This window comes from Mytilus californianus, unplaced genomic scaffold (assembly GCF_021869535.1).
Source record: "Mytilus californianus isolate M0D057914Y unplaced genomic scaffold, xbMytCali1.0.p SCAF_4, whole genome shotgun sequence".
NCBI classification, from domain to species: domain Eukaryota; kingdom Metazoa; phylum Mollusca; class Bivalvia; order Mytilida; family Mytilidae; genus Mytilus; species Mytilus californianus.
The window spans coordinates 109,510,554-109,534,089 of NW_026262690.1; the positions used below are offsets into that span (position 1 = coordinate 109,510,554).

At 31.5% G+C, this 23,536-nt stretch overlaps 2 protein-coding genes across 5 annotated transcripts in view; one reads left to right on the forward strand and one right to left on the reverse strand.

Moving 5' to 3' along the window:
- LOC127739083 (cytochrome P450 2C29-like) overlaps window positions 1–23,536 on the forward strand; it is a 480,581-nt gene that overhangs the window by 213,258 nt on the left and 243,787 nt on the right. The window lies entirely within an intron of this gene.
- Window positions 6,539–21,638, reverse strand: LOC127739090 (SLIT and NTRK-like protein 6). Its single transcript, XM_052250684.1, has 6 exons — window positions 21,574–21,638; window positions 20,278–20,349; window positions 14,017–14,088; window positions 12,082–12,153; window positions 10,167–10,238; window positions 6,539–6,811 (listed from the first exon to the last, which is right to left on the reverse strand). The coding sequence occupies exons 1-6, from the start codon at window positions 21,603–21,605 to the stop codon at window positions 6,604–6,606; spliced, it is 528 nt and encodes a 175-aa protein (XP_052106644.1). The 5' UTR covers window positions 21,606–21,638; the 3' UTR covers window positions 6,539–6,603.

The following is a 23,536-nucleotide window of genomic DNA, read 5'->3' on the forward strand; positions in this document are numbered from 1 at the left end:
TTTGAATGACAGGTTTTCACTTTGTTTATATATATATATTGTTTAAATTATTGACACCGACGAAGGCTATTTGTTAAGCCGAAATATTTGTCAAAACGATTTAATAACAACATCTTCGTATAATACCATCTTATATTAGTATCGTTGTGCAAATTTTTAGACTTATATATAGACTTATATATATATATATATATATATATGTCACTTGCTTAGACTTGTTTGTATGATATACTTATTTCTAGTGACTGTATAATGAATTGAATCATTATCCCATACGGTATATAAAAATTGTTGAGTTAGATTGCTGACAAATAACAAATACATTGTGTATTAAATAATAATATAACATTTTCACACGCTTAAAACACATGTCTTATGTCTATCTCTAGATTCGCCTTACGTGACAAGGTAACACTACGACTATTGAAGTTATATTTTTATATAGCGGATGTGGTCGTGTGGTCTAGAGCGCTGGACATGAGGCTAAGCGATTGGTGCTGTAGTGTATCAAAGGTGTGAGTTCGAATCCCGTTGAGGGACAAAAATGTGTCAGCATAAAAGTCTAATTCTAACACTGTTGGGTGTAATTTTCAGACTTATATATATATATATATATATATATATAATATACAAATAGCAAGACGGATTTGAAATCATACTTTATTCGTCAAAATATTTCGACCGCAACAAATCTTCATATATGTTGTATTTGTGAAAACATCTAGTAGAAGATTTCAGAACTTAATGATATGTTTCCTCCTATGATAAATCTATACTGTTAAAAATAGAAGTAAATATGTCGTTATTACAAATGTGAACTGTAATATTTACTCTATTTACAATTACACTAATCAGTTTTTAGTTCAAAACGACACACTGTGACTTGGATGGAGAGTTGTCTCATTGGCACTCATACCACAACTTCTTATTTCTATAAAGAATGCACGAAAACATACAAATCTTAGTATAAGTGTTACAATGATGTAACCACCATTTCTTTAATGTTTGGAAATTGAACATAAAGTTTAAAACCATTCTATCATGAATATTTGACTGAGAAATTGAAATGTATATAGGAATCGAATTTATTGACTTGAAGAGCAACTATTTGTTCGTTTTTTAAAGATTTTTATTAATAACAAGCACCGTTAAAGCATACAGAACCCCCTTTTCTGGTGATAGAACCAGGCAAAACTTTTTTTTTAATAATTTCTTACATTTCTTTGAAGAATCTTCATGAATTTTGAAGTCTGTAATAGCACCAATACGGTAATGCTATATTTGCTGAGAATTACTCATGGATTTGGTTAAAATAATGCCAAAAAATTTGAAAATAGTATACTTAGCTTATTATGATAACAATTTTTAGAAAACAATACAAGCTGCAAATTAGTGCAAATACAACATTATGAAAATATTTGTCTCTGAACTTCCTTTTCCCAACTAGAGGCATAAGCTATTATACACTTTTTCAAAATTATTTAAAAAGTTTTGCAACACTTCCATTAGGATTAATGGGTGTAAAACGCTGAAGGCTCAGATCTTTGTTAAAAAAATTATCACAACAAACTAACAATAACACTATTCCTGTTTTATAAAATGCTGAATTGGCTATAGAAGAAAACTAATTTTTGTATGATATACATCTGGAGGGGAAGGTGAACAAACAGGACAAAGTTCCCCTCCATATTTGTTTTTAATTTGTTGTTATTGAAATGGAAATATTCGTCCATATGTTATCATTATGCCATCAGATTCATCACTTCATCAATGATGTTTCTTGTATTTACTTTATCTAGAACATGTAAACATTCAAAATTGTTAAAATTTTGACTTGTAATTTTGAACCTTTCCTCAAAGTTGGCAGTAAAGCTGTTTGAAAACGCACAACCACAACGTTTGTACTTTTATATTCACATCAATGGTGATTAATAAAAAAAAAAACAATTTGAAAGATAAATTGCAATTTTGTTTTACTTTGTTTTAGGTCAGTAGTTGTGTTGCTACATTTTAATAGGGTTATATTTTAATTTAGAAATCATGCTATTGTTGCATAGGGGTGAAAGCATTCCATTGTTAGTCGTATTTCATTTAGTTTTTGTCATCTTTAATATCGACATTAAGGAACTGGCCTCATTCTATTTACTGAAATACGTGTAAGTAACATTCAATCAAATGTTAGAATGTCTATCTATGATTGTAATCTCACATTATTTTACGAAATAATAATAGCATACTCATAGGGTACATATCAAAATTCAAGACGACACAATATATATAATGGTCTTATATTAAATCAAAGATGTAAGTTATTGCATTTATTGCTTTAATTTGTACTTACAACAGTTTTAATTTTACGTTATGTTCAAAAGTGTCAGCCTTCACAACTGTCAAATTGTTTCCACTCAAATCTCTGAATAAACCAAATTGTGTTTAGGTAAAAAATCTCAATATCTAAGTATATCAATTATATCTATATATACGCATTCCATTCTTAAGCACACTCAGCACGTGGCAATTGTTTATTTACATTTTCTACATTTACACGTGATCATCTTAAAGGTGCTTTTTGGATTGGATGCAGTCAGTTACAATTGCGACCAATAGAAATCAATACCTCTTGTCTCCGAAATTCTATCTTAATCCGCCAAGGAAGGAGAGAAGGGGCTGGATCGTAACCCTTTGCTAGCGAAGATGATAGTTTTGATACATATCAAGTTCACTATTGATCCCCATTTTATGCGTTTGTGATAATGCATGTGACTCAAAATAAAAATTCCGTTAACTGCTTGCACATATGTTTTATATTTATATTTACATGGGATTATTTAGTTATTCTATTACTTCTAAAAAATTGTCTTTTACTGCATATCTAATGGAATCAGGAGAGATGTATCAATATCTCATTGTTTTGACGTTACACGAAATTCACTTTCTTTTGGAATCTTAACTGAAATGTTTTTTTGTATATCTTCTACCTATGAAAAACACTGGTGTGTTGTCAAATCGAAATAATTTGTTCATCAAACTTGTCTGGGAGATAAAATTCCCTGTTCTTTCAGTTCATCAATTTGTAATGCTCATAGTAGATTTTTGAACAATTTTTTTTTATCTGAGTTTTTTTTATCATCTTTTACATGTTTTATGCCATTTAATTCACACTGAAAATTATTCTCTTACACTAAGTACATGTAAATGTCATAATTAAAAATGTTCAAATTAATCATTTTAGAACTCAAGCACCATTATAATTTCCTACCATGTGATGTCGTTTTGGGGAAGTACGACAGAAATCGACATTTTGTAAGTTCTACGGTCACCATCACAAATTGGTTGACCAATTAAACATAATTATAGTCGTATGATCTGCAATCTAACCGACTGTGTTCTATTTCCGATTGTACAATTTGACTAAATTTTGATCAACAAGGCATGTGACGCTTGTAAAAAAAAGACGAATCCGGTTTCGATACTTTTGATGTTTATGCAATTTTTCAGTTTTTCTTTGTTACCTTAATTAGTAATTAAACTTGATTTTTAATCAGATCTTGATATCATCTGAAAGTCTGAACCCAGAGACGTTAAGTTGCCTTTGAGTTTAATCTATTTTTCCAGATATTTTTCAGTACTAATCCGACATTTAGCTTGCAGGCAATCTAGTCCTGTTCAGTATATGTTTAGACAATGAAGGATGGTGTTGTTCTGTAAAGGCAAATAACAACTACCAAATCATCTAAACGTAGATTGAACAGAGCTTAATTGACTACAGGGGAATGCAGAACGTTGAATAACTCTGAAAATTAATTGAAAGACTGAGCAAAACCTCACAATTCAGTGTGCTTTCTCTTAGGAGCTGTATTTATCAAAAGGACCGTTTAAATTCAAAATAGTTAATAATGGATCTTGATCTGTCTCTTCTTATTCGATTAACTACATGTTAACATCGATAAACTACTTTTGTCTTAATTTATCAAAATCAGAATCATAATTCATTATTATTTATTCAAACGATACCTCAATAAACAATCAGTTTGACTGGTTGAAAAGTGTCAATTATCAGCTCTTTTTTAACTTCCAATATAAGTTACCGCAGTGTTGGAAACATAGAGATTTTGAACCAGAAATCTAACTAGCCATTTCATCTCCTCATTTAAAGATAGTTAATTTATATCGTAAAGTAGATAATTGTCATCAGCAAGCTTTGAGAGCACTTAAACTTGATTGGTAATAGAATGAATTCAAGATATTGCAGGTGAAATTCCTGGGACATGTTTAAGAACCTTTTCTATAAAAATTGAGAATGGAAATTAGGAGTGTGTGAAAGAGACAACAACCTGATCAAAGAGCAGAAAACAGCCCAAGGCAACCAATGGGTCAAAAAACATAGCAAGAAAATCTTATAAAAACCATATTTTCAAAATAACAGTAGCCAAGTGAAATATTTTTTGACTATTATTCGATATAGGTACATAAAAAATGATAAAATCGTGCACATAAGACTATTAAGTTTATGATATATGTATGCATTGGTTCAAGAATTGGATTAACATTATTTTTCACTAGTCACTCGACTCATATGACTTTAACGAACATATATCATCAAGATAACGGTAGGTATTGATGTATGTGTCACCAAATCTAGCAATGTCGTGTCTTTGCTGAGTTTTGCCATAAACTGTGATCAATAGATCTGCTATTAAAGGGGCGCAATTAGTGCGCATAGGCCTATCAAGCACGTAGCAGAAGTGTTCTCAGATTTATCTTTCGCCGGGCTGTCTTGCATATCAATATCAGGCAAAAACTGCATATAAATATATTTTGGATCTTTTTATGACAAAATGGTGACGAACAAAATGTGTTTGGGTTGCAAAATCACTCTCATTTATGATGAACAGAAAATGCTGATATTTTGAGCCAGCGATAATTTTATAATTATTTCAACACATCATATGGTCGCAAATTTAAATTATAAAAGCTCTCCAACGATATCAGAGTTACAATTAGGTATGCAAAACGCACATTTTGTCTCAAAAAGACTCATAAGTTGCGCTAGAATTAAAACAGTGGAAGGTCATATAAAATTGTAAATGCTGGTGAACGTTTACATAAATTGCGGATGATTGGAATTTTGGTATATGATTTCAAGGTAATTGTACTTGATCTTTAAAATATTACGAAAAACTAATTGGTGTTATATACTTGATTGGTTTGTTTACTATAAAACATGTTTTCATAGCCTTGCTTGTAATAAAACAATTCTCTTTCATGTCCAAATTTTCGAAAACAAACTACTTTTGAAATTTTTGATCCCCATTATCTTATCCAACTCGACAACAGCTTTTCTGTATGCAGTGACCTTAGCATTGACATCTCGTAAATAACAAGTGAAAAGGAGAAATCCTGGATAGACATTAAAGTATACAAAACTTGAAGAAAGATATTACTAATTGACACTGAAAGAAAAACAATGTCCAATTCATTTACGGACTCTCAAGTAAAAGCATGGGAAATATACAAACTGAAAGAAATGTACAACACGTTCTTCACGAGGCTGTTTGATTTCTTATCAAGGTCATGATCGATAAATTTGTGCACCTTAACCGAAAAGCTTTTTAGCAGCTAAAGTTTAAGGTTGTTTCTTATACCGTGATAATCATGATCATTGTTTGTTATAGTATTATGAAAATAATTGTATGAATTTCAAGATTATATATTCATTACAAAAATACGTCACTGTTTGTGATGTCCTGTGCTGCCGTTAATGGAAGATGTTCGTTGTTATTCTGCGGTTTACATGTTGCAACAACTATAATTATACTATTTGTTTGTTCGTTTCTCTGGGCTGAGTGTTTTTGCGTTTGTTTGTGTTGTGTTTCTGTCATGTAGTGTTGTCATTTTAACGTAATTTTTTAACATTGCCATATGGATATAAGCGGGAGATTTGGCTAGTCATAAAACCAGGCTCAATCCACAATTTTTTCTTAAAATATCCTGTACTATATCAGGACTATGGCTGTTGTTTTCAAATAGTTCGTTTTTATGTATGTTTGCGTTTGTTTTTGTTGCACTTCAGTGTTTCTGTTGTTCCGTTGTTTCTCCTCTTATAGTTGATGTGTTTCGTTTGGTTTGAGTTTATAACCCGGATTTGTTTGCTCTCAATCAATTAATAACCTTTGAACGGCGGTATACTACTGTTGCCTTTGTGTATCACAAAATTCAATATTCTGTGTCAGTTATACGATATTGAATCGTAATATATTTAAAAACAAAACGTGCACAGATGACATACGTTAGTATATAAGCATATAATTGGTTCAGAACTTTCTTTAACATTGTCATGACACGAAACTCGTTTTATTACACGTTGAGTCTAAATCAATTTTTTATCTTATTTAATTTGCGTGTCAGTTAATCCATTGGATAACTGATTGTTTTGTATATACATATAGAAATAGTTTTATAGTTGGAATCATAGAACATAAAACAAATATATTATTTCTTTTTAAATATTTTCAAAAACGATCTAAAAGTCTACATATTCAATGTTCCCACGTATGATTCTGTTATGCAGTCTGTTTTGAAAACATTTAGATCCAACTAAATTTATGATACTTGTAAAAGTAAATATTCGTTCCTGATGAATGTAATTCCAGAAAATCGCTTCGGACTCATGCCATTTATAAAGTGTTTCGATGTTTTTTTTGCCTGTGAATACAATATTGTAAAACTTTTTACATACAGATTAGATAGCGCTGGAAGGTCTGCAAACGTTCCTGGTTTTATTGTAGTAATTTGATTGCTATTCAACCATCTGAAACGAAAAAAAAATGTTTTCTATATAATTAGATAAATTGTGATATTTTTGTCCGTTAGTTTGTTAAAAGTTCGCCGTTTTTATATAAAATTTAGTTGCTTATTTTCGACACTTATATACTGTTTGCGTTGTTTTCAAATATATTGTGGTCTCTTTTCCCGTTGGTGTGAAGTAATTCTTGAATTCCGAATTTTAAAACAAATGCTAATGTTTTTTTTAACTTTTGCTATCGTTTCCAATGGGGGATTTCAGCCGCTATATACCAAATACAATGAAAGTTCCAACTATTTACTGGCTTCCGAAGCTACACAAAACACCTTACAAATATAGATTTATTTCGTCTCTAAGCCATTGTTCCACTACTAAATTGTCTATTCTACTTTCTAGTACACTTGGTACAATAAAAAACCTGATAATAAATTGTTCAAATAAGGCCTTTGAAAATAGTGGAATTAATTACTTTTGAAGTGTCAAAAATTCGTTGGAAGTACTTGATAAATTGCATGCATAAATTGGTGATTTTGAATCTGTTCAAAGTTTTGATTTTTCTACCCTATATACCACTTTGCCTCATATTCTTATTAAGAAAAAATTCACACACCTAATAAAATGGGCATTTAAAAAGTCAGAATGCGAATACATATGTTCAAACTCTTTTAGGTCATTTTTTAGTAGCAACAAACAAAAGAACTATGTCAATTAGACATGCTTTGATACTATATCTGCCCTAGAATTTTTACTAGATAACATTTTTGTTCGCTTTGGAGATACCGTATATCGTCAGGTTATCGGAATTCCAATGAGGACTAACTGTGCACCACTTATTGCGGACCTGTTTTTGTATTGTTATGAGTTACAATTTATGACTAAAATCAGCAAAGACTCATCGAAACAACATCTTATACAAAAATTTGACAATACTTTTAGATATTTTGATGATATATTGGCTCTCAATAATGACGACGTCAGTATGTATACTAAAGAAATTTATCCTGTTGAACTTACTTTAAATAAGTTAATACTAACAATGACCACTGCCCTTTCCTCGATCTTGATATCTCTATCATTAACGGGAAGCTTAATACAAAAATTTATGATAAAAGAGATGATTTTTTCATTTCCTATCGTTAATTATCCATTTTTAGATGGTGACGTTCCCTTGTCACCATCTTGTGGTGTTTATATATCTCAACTTGTTCGATTCGCTCGTGTATGTAACAACGTATTAGATTTTAGCGAGAGAAATTCATGTATGGCTGAAAAATAATTACACCAGGGTTTTCGATATCACAAACTAATCAAAACATTTACATAATCTTATCATCGGTACAAGGACATCATTCGTAAATATAACTCAACATGCAGACATCTTATACGTTCAGGTATTTGACATCCAATCTTTTATGGTAATATTCTTTACAAAGCACAAAAATGTCAGTATTCACCTCAAAAGCTAACAAAACCTCGAAACAGACTTAATAAGAAGGGATATAGTTACGATACTGTTGTCAGGTCATTAAAGATTGCATATTTTGGCTTTAATATTGATTCACTTATAGGGTCTTTGCATCGGAATTAAACACATTTATTCTAAAACCAGTTGTTGGCATGATACGGGTTATGTTCTTCTCATATATTTTATGATGATATGATACTAAACCCCTAACGGGAGGGATTGTGCTTGATATTCATATGATGATGACATAATCTTTCAATCAGTTTAATTGAGGTCTGGAGCTGGCATGTCAGTGACTGCTAGTAGTCTTTTGTTAATTTATGTATTATTGTCATTTTCTTTATTTTCTTTTGTTACCTATTCTGACATCGGACTCGGACTTCTCTTAAACTGAGTTTTGCTGTGCGTATTGTTGTGTGTTTGTATTTTTTACATTGGCTAGAGGTATAGGGAGTGGTTTGAGATCTCAAAAAACATGTTTCATCCCACTGCATTTTTGCGCATGTCCAAAGTCAGGAGCCTCTGGCCTTTGTTAGTCTTGTATGATTTTTAATTTTAGTTTCTTGTGTATAAATTGGAGTTAAGTGTGACGTCCATTATCACTGAACTAGTAAACATATTTGTTGAGGGGGCCAGCTGAAGGACGCCTCTGGACATATTTGTTGAGGGGCCAGCTGAAGGACGCATTCGGGTTCGGAAGTTTCTCGCTGCATTGAAGACCCATTGGTGGCCTTCGGCTGTTGTCTGCTCTATGGTCGGGTTGTTGTCTTTTTGACACATTCCTCATTTCCATTCTCAATTTTATTACTCTGTTTTCCGATATTAACACCATTCGTCTACTTATCTATAACTTATGAACTCGTGACATTAAATCAATCCAGGGGAATGAGAATTACAAAAACAAAGTATTGATTTAAACTCATCTACGAGGGGTTTTCAAGTGAATTATCAATATCTTATTTCTTTAAATGCAGTATATGTAATGTGATTTACACCAGGCAACAAACGATTTGTTTGTGGCTTAATTGGCGGGGGAAACATGCAGGTAGGACATGAACGTATCAACATTTGGGTCTTTAAAGATCTATGCAGCATGTGTATTCATATACACGTTCATTCGTTTTTATTTCAATTTGTAATAACAACCTCACTGCTTTAACCCACCCTGAAAGAGTATTTACGTCTTCATTGGTGCGTTTATCCCATTGACTAGCATAATTCTCGATTGAATTCATCAGTATTATGAAGTTGTATATTCAAATAATTGATTGTTGGATAGCACATTCCGCAGAAAAGTGTTATTGACAATGTTCAGATCGCCACTAACAATTTGGCGAACCGGATTATATATGAATAGGGCGTTAGCACTGTTGAAATCAGCAGGCTTTTATCTGATCACTTCACCGAGATAAATGTTGTTTAAATGTTAACATTTTTCGAAAAACGATGGTTTGTTATCCCCACTACAGAATTGCTATGTGACGACCATATCATAATATTCCTTACATAGTTTCAATTTGTAACACTCGTCTTATTATTTTGAATAACGCTCATAGAATTTATGGGTTTTAATTTGTAAATGTGATGTGTAAGGAGGCATTAGCTACGATTTAAACAAATTGCTGAATTATTATTGACTTGTCAGTAAATAATTCAACCGTGTTAGATCTGTATTCACGTGACCTTCAATTTAAACTGCAGCTTGAGATGAGCTATGTGCTAGGCGCGCGTGTCCAGCAATAATAAAGAATTCAGCTTAATTACCATGGGTTTTCCTATTGGGTTTCAGAAAGCAGTTATTATAAATAGCAGTAAACTGACTGACTTTTGGTCATATTTCAAATTTGCTTTGGATTAAATGTTGTCAAACAGATTGTAATAAATATATGAACATACATAGTACGGAGCGCTGGTAGTCCTCGAAACATTCCTCGTTGTATTGCAGTTATTCGATTATAGTCCAAAAGTCTGAAACAAAACAATGAAAGCTGTTCTTTATAACGGAAGTTAATAATTAATTTTATATTTTGCAGTGTTTGCCGGCTGAAGCGTGTCTGCTGTTTTCATTATCTTTATTTAAAAGTTGCACAATTTATTAGGTACTGAAATCTTACAGGATAATTTTACCTCTTCCTTTTTAATAAAATACTTTACCCTACTCATATGGTATCTGAGTTGTGTACATGTTATCATTTTGTACAAATTATAATTTGCAATGGTTTATAAAACATTTTGGTGTGAAAAAATGTCGTAGATACCCTTGCAGTTTCCTGAATATTTACTGACATCTCTGTGTTTTTGTCCAATCACAAAACTCGACACATACATGTATGTCATCCGTTATAAATAACAAATTGTCAGCAATGTTTATTGTTATAGATAAATAGACATTCAAAATAAAAATCTTGCACACAATCTTTGCAAACTGAAGATTAATGTTCGGCTCATGAACTTTTTCTTATTGATATTTGCCTTATTTGTAATTTTGTATCTGTAATCAAGAAATAAGTTTTGGAGACAATATTAAATGAAAACAACAAGTGTATCTCCAATTTTTAACATATTTTCAATAATAGTGCTAATAACAAAACAGAGCTTGTCCTTAGAGCATGAGATTTTTTTTCAGAATATAATTGTATATGTCAAGAACGTGTGTAATGGGTGCCTAACTTGGCCTAATTTGTGTTGAAATTTTATTTAAAATGTAAGCAATACTTTTCTAATCTTTTTTTAGTTGGGTTATACACATGTATATACAACTACAAAAGAGGTGGTAGGTTCCAAAGGGACATTAAAACTCACGAGAAAGACGAAGACAAACTAGCAACACCATGGCAAAAAATTAAAAGACTTATGTCGAAAAGAGAAAACACTACACAGTCAACGAAAGACAGAGCAACACAACCATACAAAAAGGTTCAGCAAATCGTTCTTAGAATAACAGTTCTTAAGTCAAATAATTTAATTACGCATTACACAAAAACAATATTGGTAATTGATTCTCAGTTAACCCGAAACATTACAAAATTCCTATATAAACGGTCATGTAAATTTTCTCACCCTAAGACCAAATGTAAATTAGGATGTAAGTTGTGTCTTACTCAGCACTGTTTTGCGGACACATTCAAACATTAGTATCTCATTAAACGTTTGTATACGAATGTTCTAAATGTATTCTGTGGTACATAATGTGAGGTTTTCTCTTGTCGTTGTTTTGTGTCAAAACCAATTACCTTTTTGATACAGAATTCTTGATTTTCGATAGCTGGCTTTGTATGATAACGGCAGCAAGCTTAAATTGAAACCTCGAAACAATGATTTCGTATGAGTTTCCGTTTCAACCATATTTTTAAAGCTCAACTGACGACTTTATAGGTGACTTGACCATTATAAATGACAAAGATTACAAAGGATTTGCTACATTTTATATTCAAATAAGTGAGTGTACGTCCGTGACATACACACTAATAGATCGATTATCATTTGGCGGTGCCATTGGTGAAACCATTAATGCTTACGTATGAAAGCACCCATCTGTTTTTGGTGTTTTCAATTTTGTTGAATCTGGAGTTTTCAGTTTTGTTAGTAAACCATTGTTGAATAATCTGTTTTTATGGTTTGTACTGAAAAGAATGTTATTTAGTCCTTGTATCGCCTTATTTAATTTTTGTTGAGAATACAACGATTGTGCAATTAAGATAATGCGGAATGTACATGGAATTTCATTTAACTCGACACATCAGAAGTCATTCAACTATTTTAAAAGTTATTCTTGTAAAAGCATATAAAGTTTATACAGAAAAGTACTTACAACCCAACCAATCCTGTGAGATTCATGAAGGTGTTATCTTCAATAACAGATATGCTGTTTACTCGCAGTTGTCTAGAGACAAAATGATAAGATGCTTTAAGTATTAATATACATAAGTATCATAAAATTCAGGTATGTATTTCAAGTTCTTTGTGCAGGTTCAATCATACAATTAAATAATAATTTCATTTGCATCCCTTTGCTTTTATTTGGTGCCGCAGTATTTCAATTCAAAAACGTGTTATGGTAAATTAATTCAACCGCGTCATCACTACTTACAGCGCCATTTACGCAAATGTTCATTTTAGTGTTGATTGTTTCATATTACATCAATAAACTTTAGATAAGAAATAACGATTGAATGCATCATTTTTTAGATTTGTGAGACTTCATTTATGAATAACATTGTTTTATCGTTTCCTTAATAATATGAGGTTGCATATAAGTTGTGTGTTATAGTAGTTGACATAGCATATTCCATAGAACATATTTTCTATAAATTAATGTGTACTTCATTCAATTTAAATGTTTGGTTATTCTTTTGTAACTTTCTACATTCCAGCAGCGCCTGCATACGGAGTATATATCTCCCAATTGATACGATATTCCCGGGCTTGTATTTCCTATCATGATTTCCTTGATAGAGGATTGCGGCTCACAAGGAAGCTATTAAACCAAGAGTTCCAAATGGTGAAGTTGAAATCATCCCTTCGTAAATTTTACGGACGCCATCAAGAGTTGGTTGACCGTTATGGAATAAACGTTTCACAGATGATATAGGATATGTTCCTTATGTCGTAACAACAATACCCTTCCCTTTTCAAGAATGTGACCTACCGAATTAGACTATTTACCGGATTTGTAATAACATAAGCAACACGACGGGTGCCACATGTGGAGCAGGATCTGCTTACCCTTCCGGAGCACCTGAGATAACCCCCAGTGTTTGGTGGGGTTCGTGTTGCTTAGTCTTTAGTTTTCTATGTTGTGTCATCTATACTATTATTGGTCGGTTTGTCTTTTTAATTTTGGCCATGGCGTTGTCAGTTTGTTTTCGATCTATGAGTTTGACTTTCCCTCTGGTATCTTTCGTCCCTCTTTCATTTAGAGCGTTGCTCTTATTTGTTTAACTGTTTTTGTTTCTGTACCTTCTTAACTTTTATATTATATTCTAATAGTAGCATCTATTTGCTTCTTTCAAAAGAAATGATATAGAATTGTAGTCTCGTTACATTTAAGTGAAAATGTTCTTCATGAATGTACATTTTAGGATAATATTTTTGTAATCTCTACCAGGGAAAAGTATAACTTCCATATTCATACCTTCATTGGTTGAATTGCATTTTAATACCCGAACTAAATACGTTTCGCTGACATATAATTTCTCAACTAAAAAAATGAAATGGTACCATTTCTTCTGCACTAGACACGCCCGATTTTCAATCATATTAAAGGTCAACAGTTTTCAGTAGGGTTCGTTCGCTTAAGCTTTAGTTTTCTGTGTAGTTGTTTGTCATTATATGTCTTTTTTGTCGTCTTTTTTTATGACATGATTCCTGTGTTACTGGAATTACGATTTTTAATTGCACACTTTATGTCTTCTTTTTTCTTCTAAACGAGAAATTCAAAAAGGGTAAGTGAACAAGCTACGACTACAATGCGTGCTACCTATATATGATTTAAAAGCTATGTATCAATATCGTTTCTATTATTATTTTAAGTTTAGACATTCGTGCTGATTCATATACTATCAAGTCTAAATAACAGGGTCAGTCAAAGCTGCATTTTTGGCCGACAGAACGCCAGATAGCCAAATTCATTAATAGTAATGAATATTATATATATAGATATAACATTATATATATATACCATGATTGGAAAGGACATTTATTTTACGTCAATTTCTAATAAAATATTATAACAATGTATACGTACAGCTCATATAGCGCTGGCAGGTTTTCAAACGTTCTTTGTTGTACTGAAGTAAGTTGATTATTGTTTATATATCTGAAACAAAATAGACTGCCGTTAGTTTCCTCGTTTTAATTGTTTTACATTTGTCATTTCGGGGCTTTTTATAGCTGACTATTCGGTATGGGCTTTGCTCATTGTTGAAGGCCGTACGGTGACCTATAGTTGTTAATTTCTGTGTCATTTGGTCTCTTGTTGAGAGTTGTCTCATTGGCAATTATATTACATCTTCTTTTTTATATATGGTTCTATTTTTTTTAAATGTGGTCGGTATTACATGACTTATTGCAATACAATTAACTAGGAAATGTGCCATGTAGACTTTTGATACAGCTATCCAACAAAATTTAAAATCTCTTTACAGAAAGCACCAATCATCAAAACCAATATCGTTTAAATAGTTAATAGCCTTAACCATTGTTAACAATGGGAAACAATCAAAAGTGAATAAAAAAACGCATGCATTAACGACCAACTACCTTTCTTTAAGCTTGTTGATCTGTTTTATGGGATTTAATGGGATAAAGTTACGATTCTGCTGTCATGTCATTAAAGATTGCATATTTTGGCTTTAACATTGATTCACTTATAGGGTCTTTGCATCGGAAATAAAACACATTTATTCTAAAACCAGTTGTTGGCATGATACGGGTTATGGTCTTCTCGTATATTTTATGATGGTATAATACTAAACCCCTAACGGGAGGGATTGTACTTGATATTCATATGATGAAGACATAATCTTTCAATCAGGTTAATTGAGGTCTGGAGCTGGCATGTCAGTAACTGCTAGTAGTCCTTTGTTAATTTATGTACCATTGTCATTTTGTTTAGTATCTTTTGTTACCTATTCTGATATCGGACTAGGACTTCTTTTGAACTGAGTTTTACTGTGCGTATTGTTGTGTGTTTGTATTTTCTACATTGGCTAGAGGTATAGGAGAGGGTTGAGATCTCAAAAAACATGTTTAACCCCGCCGCATTTTTGCGCCTGTCCCAAGTCAGGAGCCTCTGGCCTTTGTTAGTCTTGTTTGATTTTTAATTTTAGTTTCTTGTTTATATTTTGTGAGTTTAGTATGACTTCCATTATCACTGAACTAGTATACATTTTTGTTTAGGGTCCAGCTGAAGCACGCCTCCGGGGACGGGAGTGTCTCGTTGCATTGAAGACTCATTCGGCTGTTGTCTTCTCTTTGGTCGGGTTGTTGTTTTTTTGACACATTCCCTATTTCCATTCTCAATTTTATTAACACGCAAAGTCTTTCTCGGCTTTTCATTGTGATATTTACTTTATCTTCATATAAATCTATTACTTTTGGACATGACGCTAAATACTTCAGATCACATAACAAAATATCAAACGAAACAGATAACATTTTTCATTTTTGAGATGTTGATGTTCAATTTTGTCCAATCTCAAAAATCAACTGATGTCAAATTATTATGAGAGCTTGATTTTTGTAAAAGTTAGTATATAAATATCAACAATCAACATTTTCTCCACTTGCAGTAAAACAAAATTCCGTGATATATCTTATTCCTTGTTCTCGTTCACATCAACCGTATTTATCACTTATTTTGTTTCGTTCTGACTAACCAAGAAGTATATTTGCAATCAGTACTGGTTTTGAAGGAAACAAAACTTTTGTAGGTAGTGTCAATTTCTAAACAATTGTATGTACGACAGCTTGTTTTTTCTAAGATACTAGTATTTTTAAAAAGTACGGTGTATACTACACTTCTACGTTACAGTGAGGACTGGAAATGCAAAGACTATTTTTCATGACATAAAAATCCAACGAAAAGCTAGTTTTAACAAAAAAATAGACCTATTTCTCGATGCGAACCTGACAAATCATTGAAAATATGATTTATGTATTCCATCGCACTTCATAAGTACCACCATCGCACTTCGGCGTAGCTATCGACAAGATAGCGTTACAATGCCTCCTTTGCTCTTCGGCATGATCAAAAACGCACTTCAGCGTTATACCATTGCACTTCAGCGTTATACCATTGCACTTCAGCGTCACTATCGCGGTTCGGAGTACCATCGCGGTTCAGAGTCCTATACATATATTCAATGAACCAAATCTATGTATAACTATTCGATTGTTAAGACAATCGTTACCTCACATTACTTAAATCTTTAAATAATTACTTTCATTGATAAAAATAATTAAAAAAAATATTCCAAAAGGAATATCATACTCCTATTTTTACAATGAAGATTTTTATATAGCCCGTTCATTTAGATAAAAGCAGTTTTAATTATCAATCCTTTGCGTGTACAATGTACTTATTCATAAAGGTCATAAATTGAACTATGGAATAATATATTAGAATATTGTGTCATTGGTACAAAAAATATTAGTTTTGATATCAATAAGTTAAAGCATGACAAAGTATGGCTAACTATATAAATTTGAGTAATTAAATGTACGGTCCTACATCATAACGATACCTATATTTTGTGATTGCAAATGGTAATGTCTTTTCAAACTGTTTATTACATCTTTACATTAAATCTATTAGGTATTTAGTGATTAATAGTTTAGTCATGGTAACATGGTTTGTCTATTAGTTGTAGTTGGCTTTGACCTAACCTTCAGTAATTGCAAGACTTCTCAGATCGGTACTTTGTTGATATCATACAAATTTGTTTAACTTTGTCACATTCTGTACATCATTGTCTAAGGTCATTATAACAGTTTTTCAGTGGTAGTTGGTTGATGCTATATATATTTTCTTGGTAATTGTTTCGTGCATAACCTATACCGTTGGTTATTTCATGATTGAGTCGTTCTACATTATTAAAGCCCTTTATAGCTTACTATGCAGTATAAAATTTGCTCATGTGGTCTCTAGTAGAAGGTTGTGTAATAATTATTGAAAATCATACCAAATCTCCTGATGTTCATCTCAAACTAATATTGAATAATAATAAAAGAAAGAAACACGCTAATTTTACTAGGCACAGGTATGTTTTGGCAAATTACGTGAATAATCCTTGATATATTAAACCACTGTTCCATTTACGAAAGATGTGTTATCATTGAACTCCAACTGTGATAACATTTGTAAATTCTCAAATGTATTTTCAAAAGGCATCTACTGCGTTTATTTTGTTTTGTTATCAAGTATATATTGTACAGATAATTTGTAAAATCCCTGAAATTCCAGGAGTTTGGTAAACCATTGAATTGAAAAAATCCTCAATTTGGACTGGGGATATACAAAATTTACTTTACATTATTTCATATCGGTTAAGAATAACCTTCTCTTATTAAATAACAAGGGGCCAAATGACATTCTTTATTCTTTATTAAAAAAATTCATCGGTCTTTAACAGAAAAAAACGGACCAGAAAACCGGTCGTTAATGGACTTTGACATGTTAGTGACCAGTGGGCGTGGGTTCTCTGTTAAGAGTGATGTCCCTTTGATAAACGTCAGTTAAACATTTTCCTGTTTTCAATTTTATATTGAAGTTTTTGAATTGTTTACCATATTTTCGTTATTCATAATATAATAGAAAACTTTAAAAAAAAATGCACTTAAATGAATAACAGTGTCTTTTAGTTATCAATATGACTGGTCTACACTTTTTCCTATAGAAATCGTACAATAGCTCTAGTTTGCTTTGACCAATTTGAATTTATGAGAATTTTTAAAAACACGGTTCTTAAATGAAATTCATATAAAAGTTTTTGAACAATATCGTGATTCATGGTATGCCCGTAGGACAGTGGTATTGACTGTGACAGCTATAATGACCTCGCCTACGGCTCCGTCAATATCACTTTCTTAGTCAATACCACTGTCCTGTGAGCAATCCATATATGACGATATTGACTAATTTTTTAATAATAGAATTTAAGTCTTGTACTTAAATTCAGTTATCACGGTGCGCTGTACCCTATATGTCTTGTTTGGTTATGGATGAGTTTACTATACCATTATCTCATTGGTGGTTATTGAACCTTAAAATCTGACGTAACGAGCCTTTTTAATTTTGGATCCAAGGAGGAAGGCAGAAGACAATTGAACTCAAACATAACACCAAAAAAAACCGCCATCCCGCCCTGTTGATTGATTATTTCGTAAATATAATCAAGTGTGGACACAGAGTTGTGTCTTTTGATTGGCTTATATTTGTACTCCATACACCAACTGAAATTTAAAGGAACAAGATAAAATAAATGTTATCCAATCTTTGAAACATGAATGCCGGAAAAAAGCGTCAATACTCAAAAATTTCAGTAAACAAATTTGTTACTGATATTTAACATGCAATTCTTGTAAATATGTTTAGAATTAGATACTGCTTTGGTTTATATTTTTTTTCAGGTGATGTATGAGTTAACATTTTTGGACGCCTACATGTATTTGCAAAATGGACATATGAAGAATTCCGCTTGATGTTGAAAGAACTGTTGTCAAAGAATGACTTACAAATGTACTCGTATTGCAGAATTCGCTGCATCAAAAAACATTTCCTTTTATAAATAGTATCATTCACTTCAAATGAACAATGTAAGGGTTTTCATACCTAACCTGTGATCCCACGGTGATCCAAATTGTCCTAATATTATATGCAGTTACCACAATCTGTGGTAGTCATTTATATATATATTTGATAGTACGGTTGCCATAATCAGCGATATGCCGGTAACCTTATATTTTCAGATATACAAGTGACGGTTAAATTGCCAGCGATCTGCGGCACATACATACATTTATATTGAGATTACTTATATACAATATGTATAAATCTAAACAATAATAATAAAGGCTGTTGCCAAATACTGCCAATTTGTTGTTGGGTTTTAACAAGCATCTGGGATAACTGTTATATAACTTCACTGATTTAATTCAGGAATTTTATTTTAAATAATCAATCTTTTGTTTAAACAATTCCCTGAAAAAAAGACAAAAGCCTACAATAGTTACACAGGAAATTTTATACAAAATTAGCAGTTCCAAGTTTTCAATGTCCCTTAATTTGTATCATTTGCCTCTCTTTGTTAAATAACTGATGGAAAATTAAAATGTGATATATGGAACCAGGAAAAATATGATAAAATAGTAGAACATATTGCTGAAGTATAAGAAGACAAAACAAGCTTTATGTATTACCTCGTTCGAAAATTAGTGAAATGTTCACTGCTTCAGCGTGTAATTACTAAGAGTATAAAAGAAATTATCTATCCAAAAAAAAATAAAGGGCAGTACATTGACTGATTACCAACGTAAGTGAAACAACAACACAGGTAAGGAGTTGGCTGGATAAAGCCAAGTTTTCACGTGGCAAGTAAAAAAGGCATATCAGTACGATAATATATTAATGTGATATGAGTATGAACCTTTTTTTTTGTTAGACCAACACGCTGAGTCGGAATATTAAAATGTTTGCACACACAGTAAAAGTCCTTAGGGAGAATAATTACAATACCCGGCACACTATCTGATTTTAACTTTGAAAACACGTCAAACATTATCATCGTAGATCTTTCATGTTTGATAAGTAAAAAGGGAATCTAAAATTCATATAAGTGTTTTTATATATGCTACATATGAAACGTTGTTTCTATTTGACGACAGCTAATGTGTAAAAACATACTTAGTTGTGGACTACATTCCAATTATTAGTGAACCAAACAGGCAAATGTCTCCTTGACAAATTGTCATGCTTTCCTCGTTTTGATCTTAGATACAATGGTCTCACATCGAGATAAATCATTTACAACTTTCTCCAATATTTAGATAAGAAACAAATACAAAGTAACTTTTATGTATAATATTATTAATAGCGTAGGTATGTAATTTTTCAATGATGAGATGTAAAAAATATGCGTGACTGTCAAAAAGCTGAATGATCTACCTTTATTACGAAAAATACATTCCTCATACTATGTTTAAATTTGTTATTGGAGATTTTACAAAATCCTTCACAACATTTGCAGGGATTGTATTACATATCTTACAGTTCAATGAATTCAGGAAAATCACTGAAACTGGTAGAAATTTTTGAAACTCACTAATTATTTCAAGGTTTTTACAAAATCCCTTATTTTACAAATTCACTCTTAAATATCACTGACCAATCACAAAGTTTGACGGAACAAAGCATAATGTTGTGCTCATTGAGAATAGTTAACATCATGTCGTTCTTGTTTAATTCTATTGTTAGTTTGAATAAAATATTATTAAAATGTATACATACAGACGATAGAGTGCTGGCAAATCTTGAAATATTCCCTGTTGTATTGTAGCTATCTTATTGAATCCCAAGTAGCTGAAACAAAACGATTGTATTTTTTCTGTATAATTGTTCTCTGTATTGTTATATGTATTGCAGTGTTCTCAAAGTACCTTGACTTTTGTTGGGATTTACTACTCAGTTAAGGCGTTTAGCTGGTTTTGTGCCGATATGTATTTTTAGTTCTATTGTTCTCCTAGCTATGAGCCGTGAAAGTTTAAGTTGAACGGAAAACTTGAGTTAAGGTGGCTGGGAGGGGGGTTCATTAAAATCCAAAGATTTTTTTAATAATTTGTCAAAGTGATGTTTCTATCATGCTTTTTCAAAAATATAATAAAAAGCTTGTGTCACCGGACTTTTTTTCAAGCTAAAAGTTGTGCAAAATTGTCAGATTTTGTATATTTAATACATGGAAAATCCAATTTTGTGTGATAAAAAGAAAACTACATCATAGAATTTTAAGATTAAACGAGAGAAGGTAGCACTTATAACATGCTTTAAGCTAAGAAAAAGAAAAAAAAAGGGTCACCGAACTTGTTTTCTTGTAACATATTAAAATAGGTAAATTCACAACACTTTCTATTATAAAATTACTTTATTCTGGGTTATCTCCCCTACTTTTTGAGTTATCTCCCCTTGTTTTGCAAACTTGAAAAAAATATTTCAACAAAGATATTGTATTTGTTTAAAAAAATACAGTCATAAATATGATAAAACACATATTTTTTAAATAATCATTAAAAGTCTTACACATGAATTACATACTACTCTAAAAATTTACACATTACATAAAAGATCTAGACCAATTGATATCTGCTACTTCAAAATCCAAGATGGAGGACACCCGAGCAACCTTAACGAGGTTTTCTGTTAATATTACAAACATTTATTTTACTTCCATATCCATACTTTTTGTCCATTTAAGAATCTGTTTGTGAAATTTAATCCTTAAACCTATCAATGTTAAGATCATAGTTTTGTTTGTTAATGCTCAGTTACGAATGGTGGGATTTGAAATAATAATCACCATGAGAGTAACTCTTTGTTTCTTATATTCATTTTTAAATCAAAATTGATGTTTATACTTATTATGTCATACCAAGTTAAACTAGCAGAACCAACAGTGGCACCACTGATGGAATATTAAAATTAAATAGTCATTTCTACTGCCAATGAAAAATATATTCTGCCGATTATTGACGCTGAATAGGTTGTTTTTGTATACTACTGATGGAAATATTAAAATGTTTGTTTTCTTACAGCTCTCTGAGTTCTTGATTATTTCGGAACATTTCTTGTACAGATGTAATGTGATTACCGATCAAAGATCTGAAACAAAAATGTTATTATTTTGTTTGAATGTTGTCAGTAGTTTTGGATGTCTTGTCTATAATATTTTATTGTAAATTCTACAAATAATGTTTGTTGTAAAATGTTTGACTAAAAACTAAAGTAAGAACATTGAAGATTTTTCTTTTGAAAGAATATTTATTTAAGAAATTATTTTACTTCGTTGTCAAATGTTTTTGTTCTACTTTCGAGTTACAATACTTCTCTAATCAGTAAGATTCTGCCACAAATCCATGCAAAATCCAATTATTGTCTAAATGGCATGACGGAACTTTTGAAATAGCCTTTATATTTCTAAAATCTTATATGTAAAGGAATGGTAAGAATATATATCTTAGATTTTGTAGCATCGCAATTGTTTTTGGAGATACCAGCAGTTGTGAGCCACAATGCATTTTGAAGGGAGCCTGAGTCCACCAATCTCCTAAAGTGGAGAAATAAGTTTCAGTGAAAAGACAAATGGATAATTTCAAAAATGTTAATTAAATTTTTTGCAAATTATTGCAAGATATTAAATTTGATAAAATTCTGAATTATTGAAATTCTAATTAAAAACCATAAACCCTAAGCTATGAATTAACTTAGACCTGTATAACATAAAATTACTGCATGTTACATTTGACATACATAATGTCATTATTTCTATAATAGAAAAACAAAGGATATGGGGTATCCACCCATAACACAAAACCATTTGTTTTATTGCTAATAAATCTCTGTAATAGGGGACAAAAACCAGTCACAGGTGTTCTATGAGATATCTACCTTTTTTTCAGATTTTCCGTTGTGAAAACATAATGCAACCATAAGTTGTCTGCCATTAAAATGAGAAGAAGAAATTTGACTTCACATATTTACTGTTAATTCTTGTGCAAAATAACCAAATCATGACAAGGGCAATCTCACAAAACCTATTTCACAGTCAAATAAGAACACACATATACATTTGATTGGAGAACAGTGTCTGGAAAAAGGTCAAAGTGAACCAAAATGTTACATATCGCTTTTTAATGTTGATGCTAAAATGCTTCAGTTAAACATATGCCAGCAACGCAGAAACTATTTTTTTGGATTTATAGGAAAGGAAGCTTAGATTTACTGAAATGTTGCTCAAGAGAACATCCAGCTTCAAGCAAGGCAATAAAATAAAGAGGTGACAGGCATACAAGTTGGGGACAATAAACCCCAAAAGGTCATCAACGTAGGAACAGGTAAGTATACATTCTTCCTCCATACACATACAAAAAGATAGATTCCTGAGGCTCAAGTTTTGGAGGAAGGGTATATGGTTGGCCTTGGAAGTTTTTTTTTTTAATTATAAAAAAAAACAAAATTATTTGTCACTCCCTCACCCAATTTTTTTTCTAACTAATACGAGTATTTTATATGCATATGAATCTGTTTTTTGACAAATCTTCCTCTTATATAAAATTTCTGCCATAAGTTGGTTTCACATTCATTGAGTGTTTCGAATAGCTAATTACAAAAAAAAATTCTTAGAATATCATAGTTTGATATATATAATCATGGGTTAAAAACTCTTTTAAATCAATTGGCCATTCAGACAAGAATTCCCCATTGGCATATATTTATTTAGTTCCTTTGAGTCAATATATTCTCTTCAAATACGGTTTTATAATTTTAACGGGGGAAAAGTGCATTCTTGAAATGAGTACTAATCTAATCCGTTCAGAGATATATTTGTATATTTGTATTATACCTTTTTTTCCAAATCCAATTGATAAGTTTTTATTTTTTTCCTCTCATTGTTTCTTGTCGCAAGTTTTATAATACATATAGCATGTGTCAGGGTGAACGAAGTACAAGTATGCAGGACCAGCCTCACATCACAATGATCTGTAAAAATCTGTTC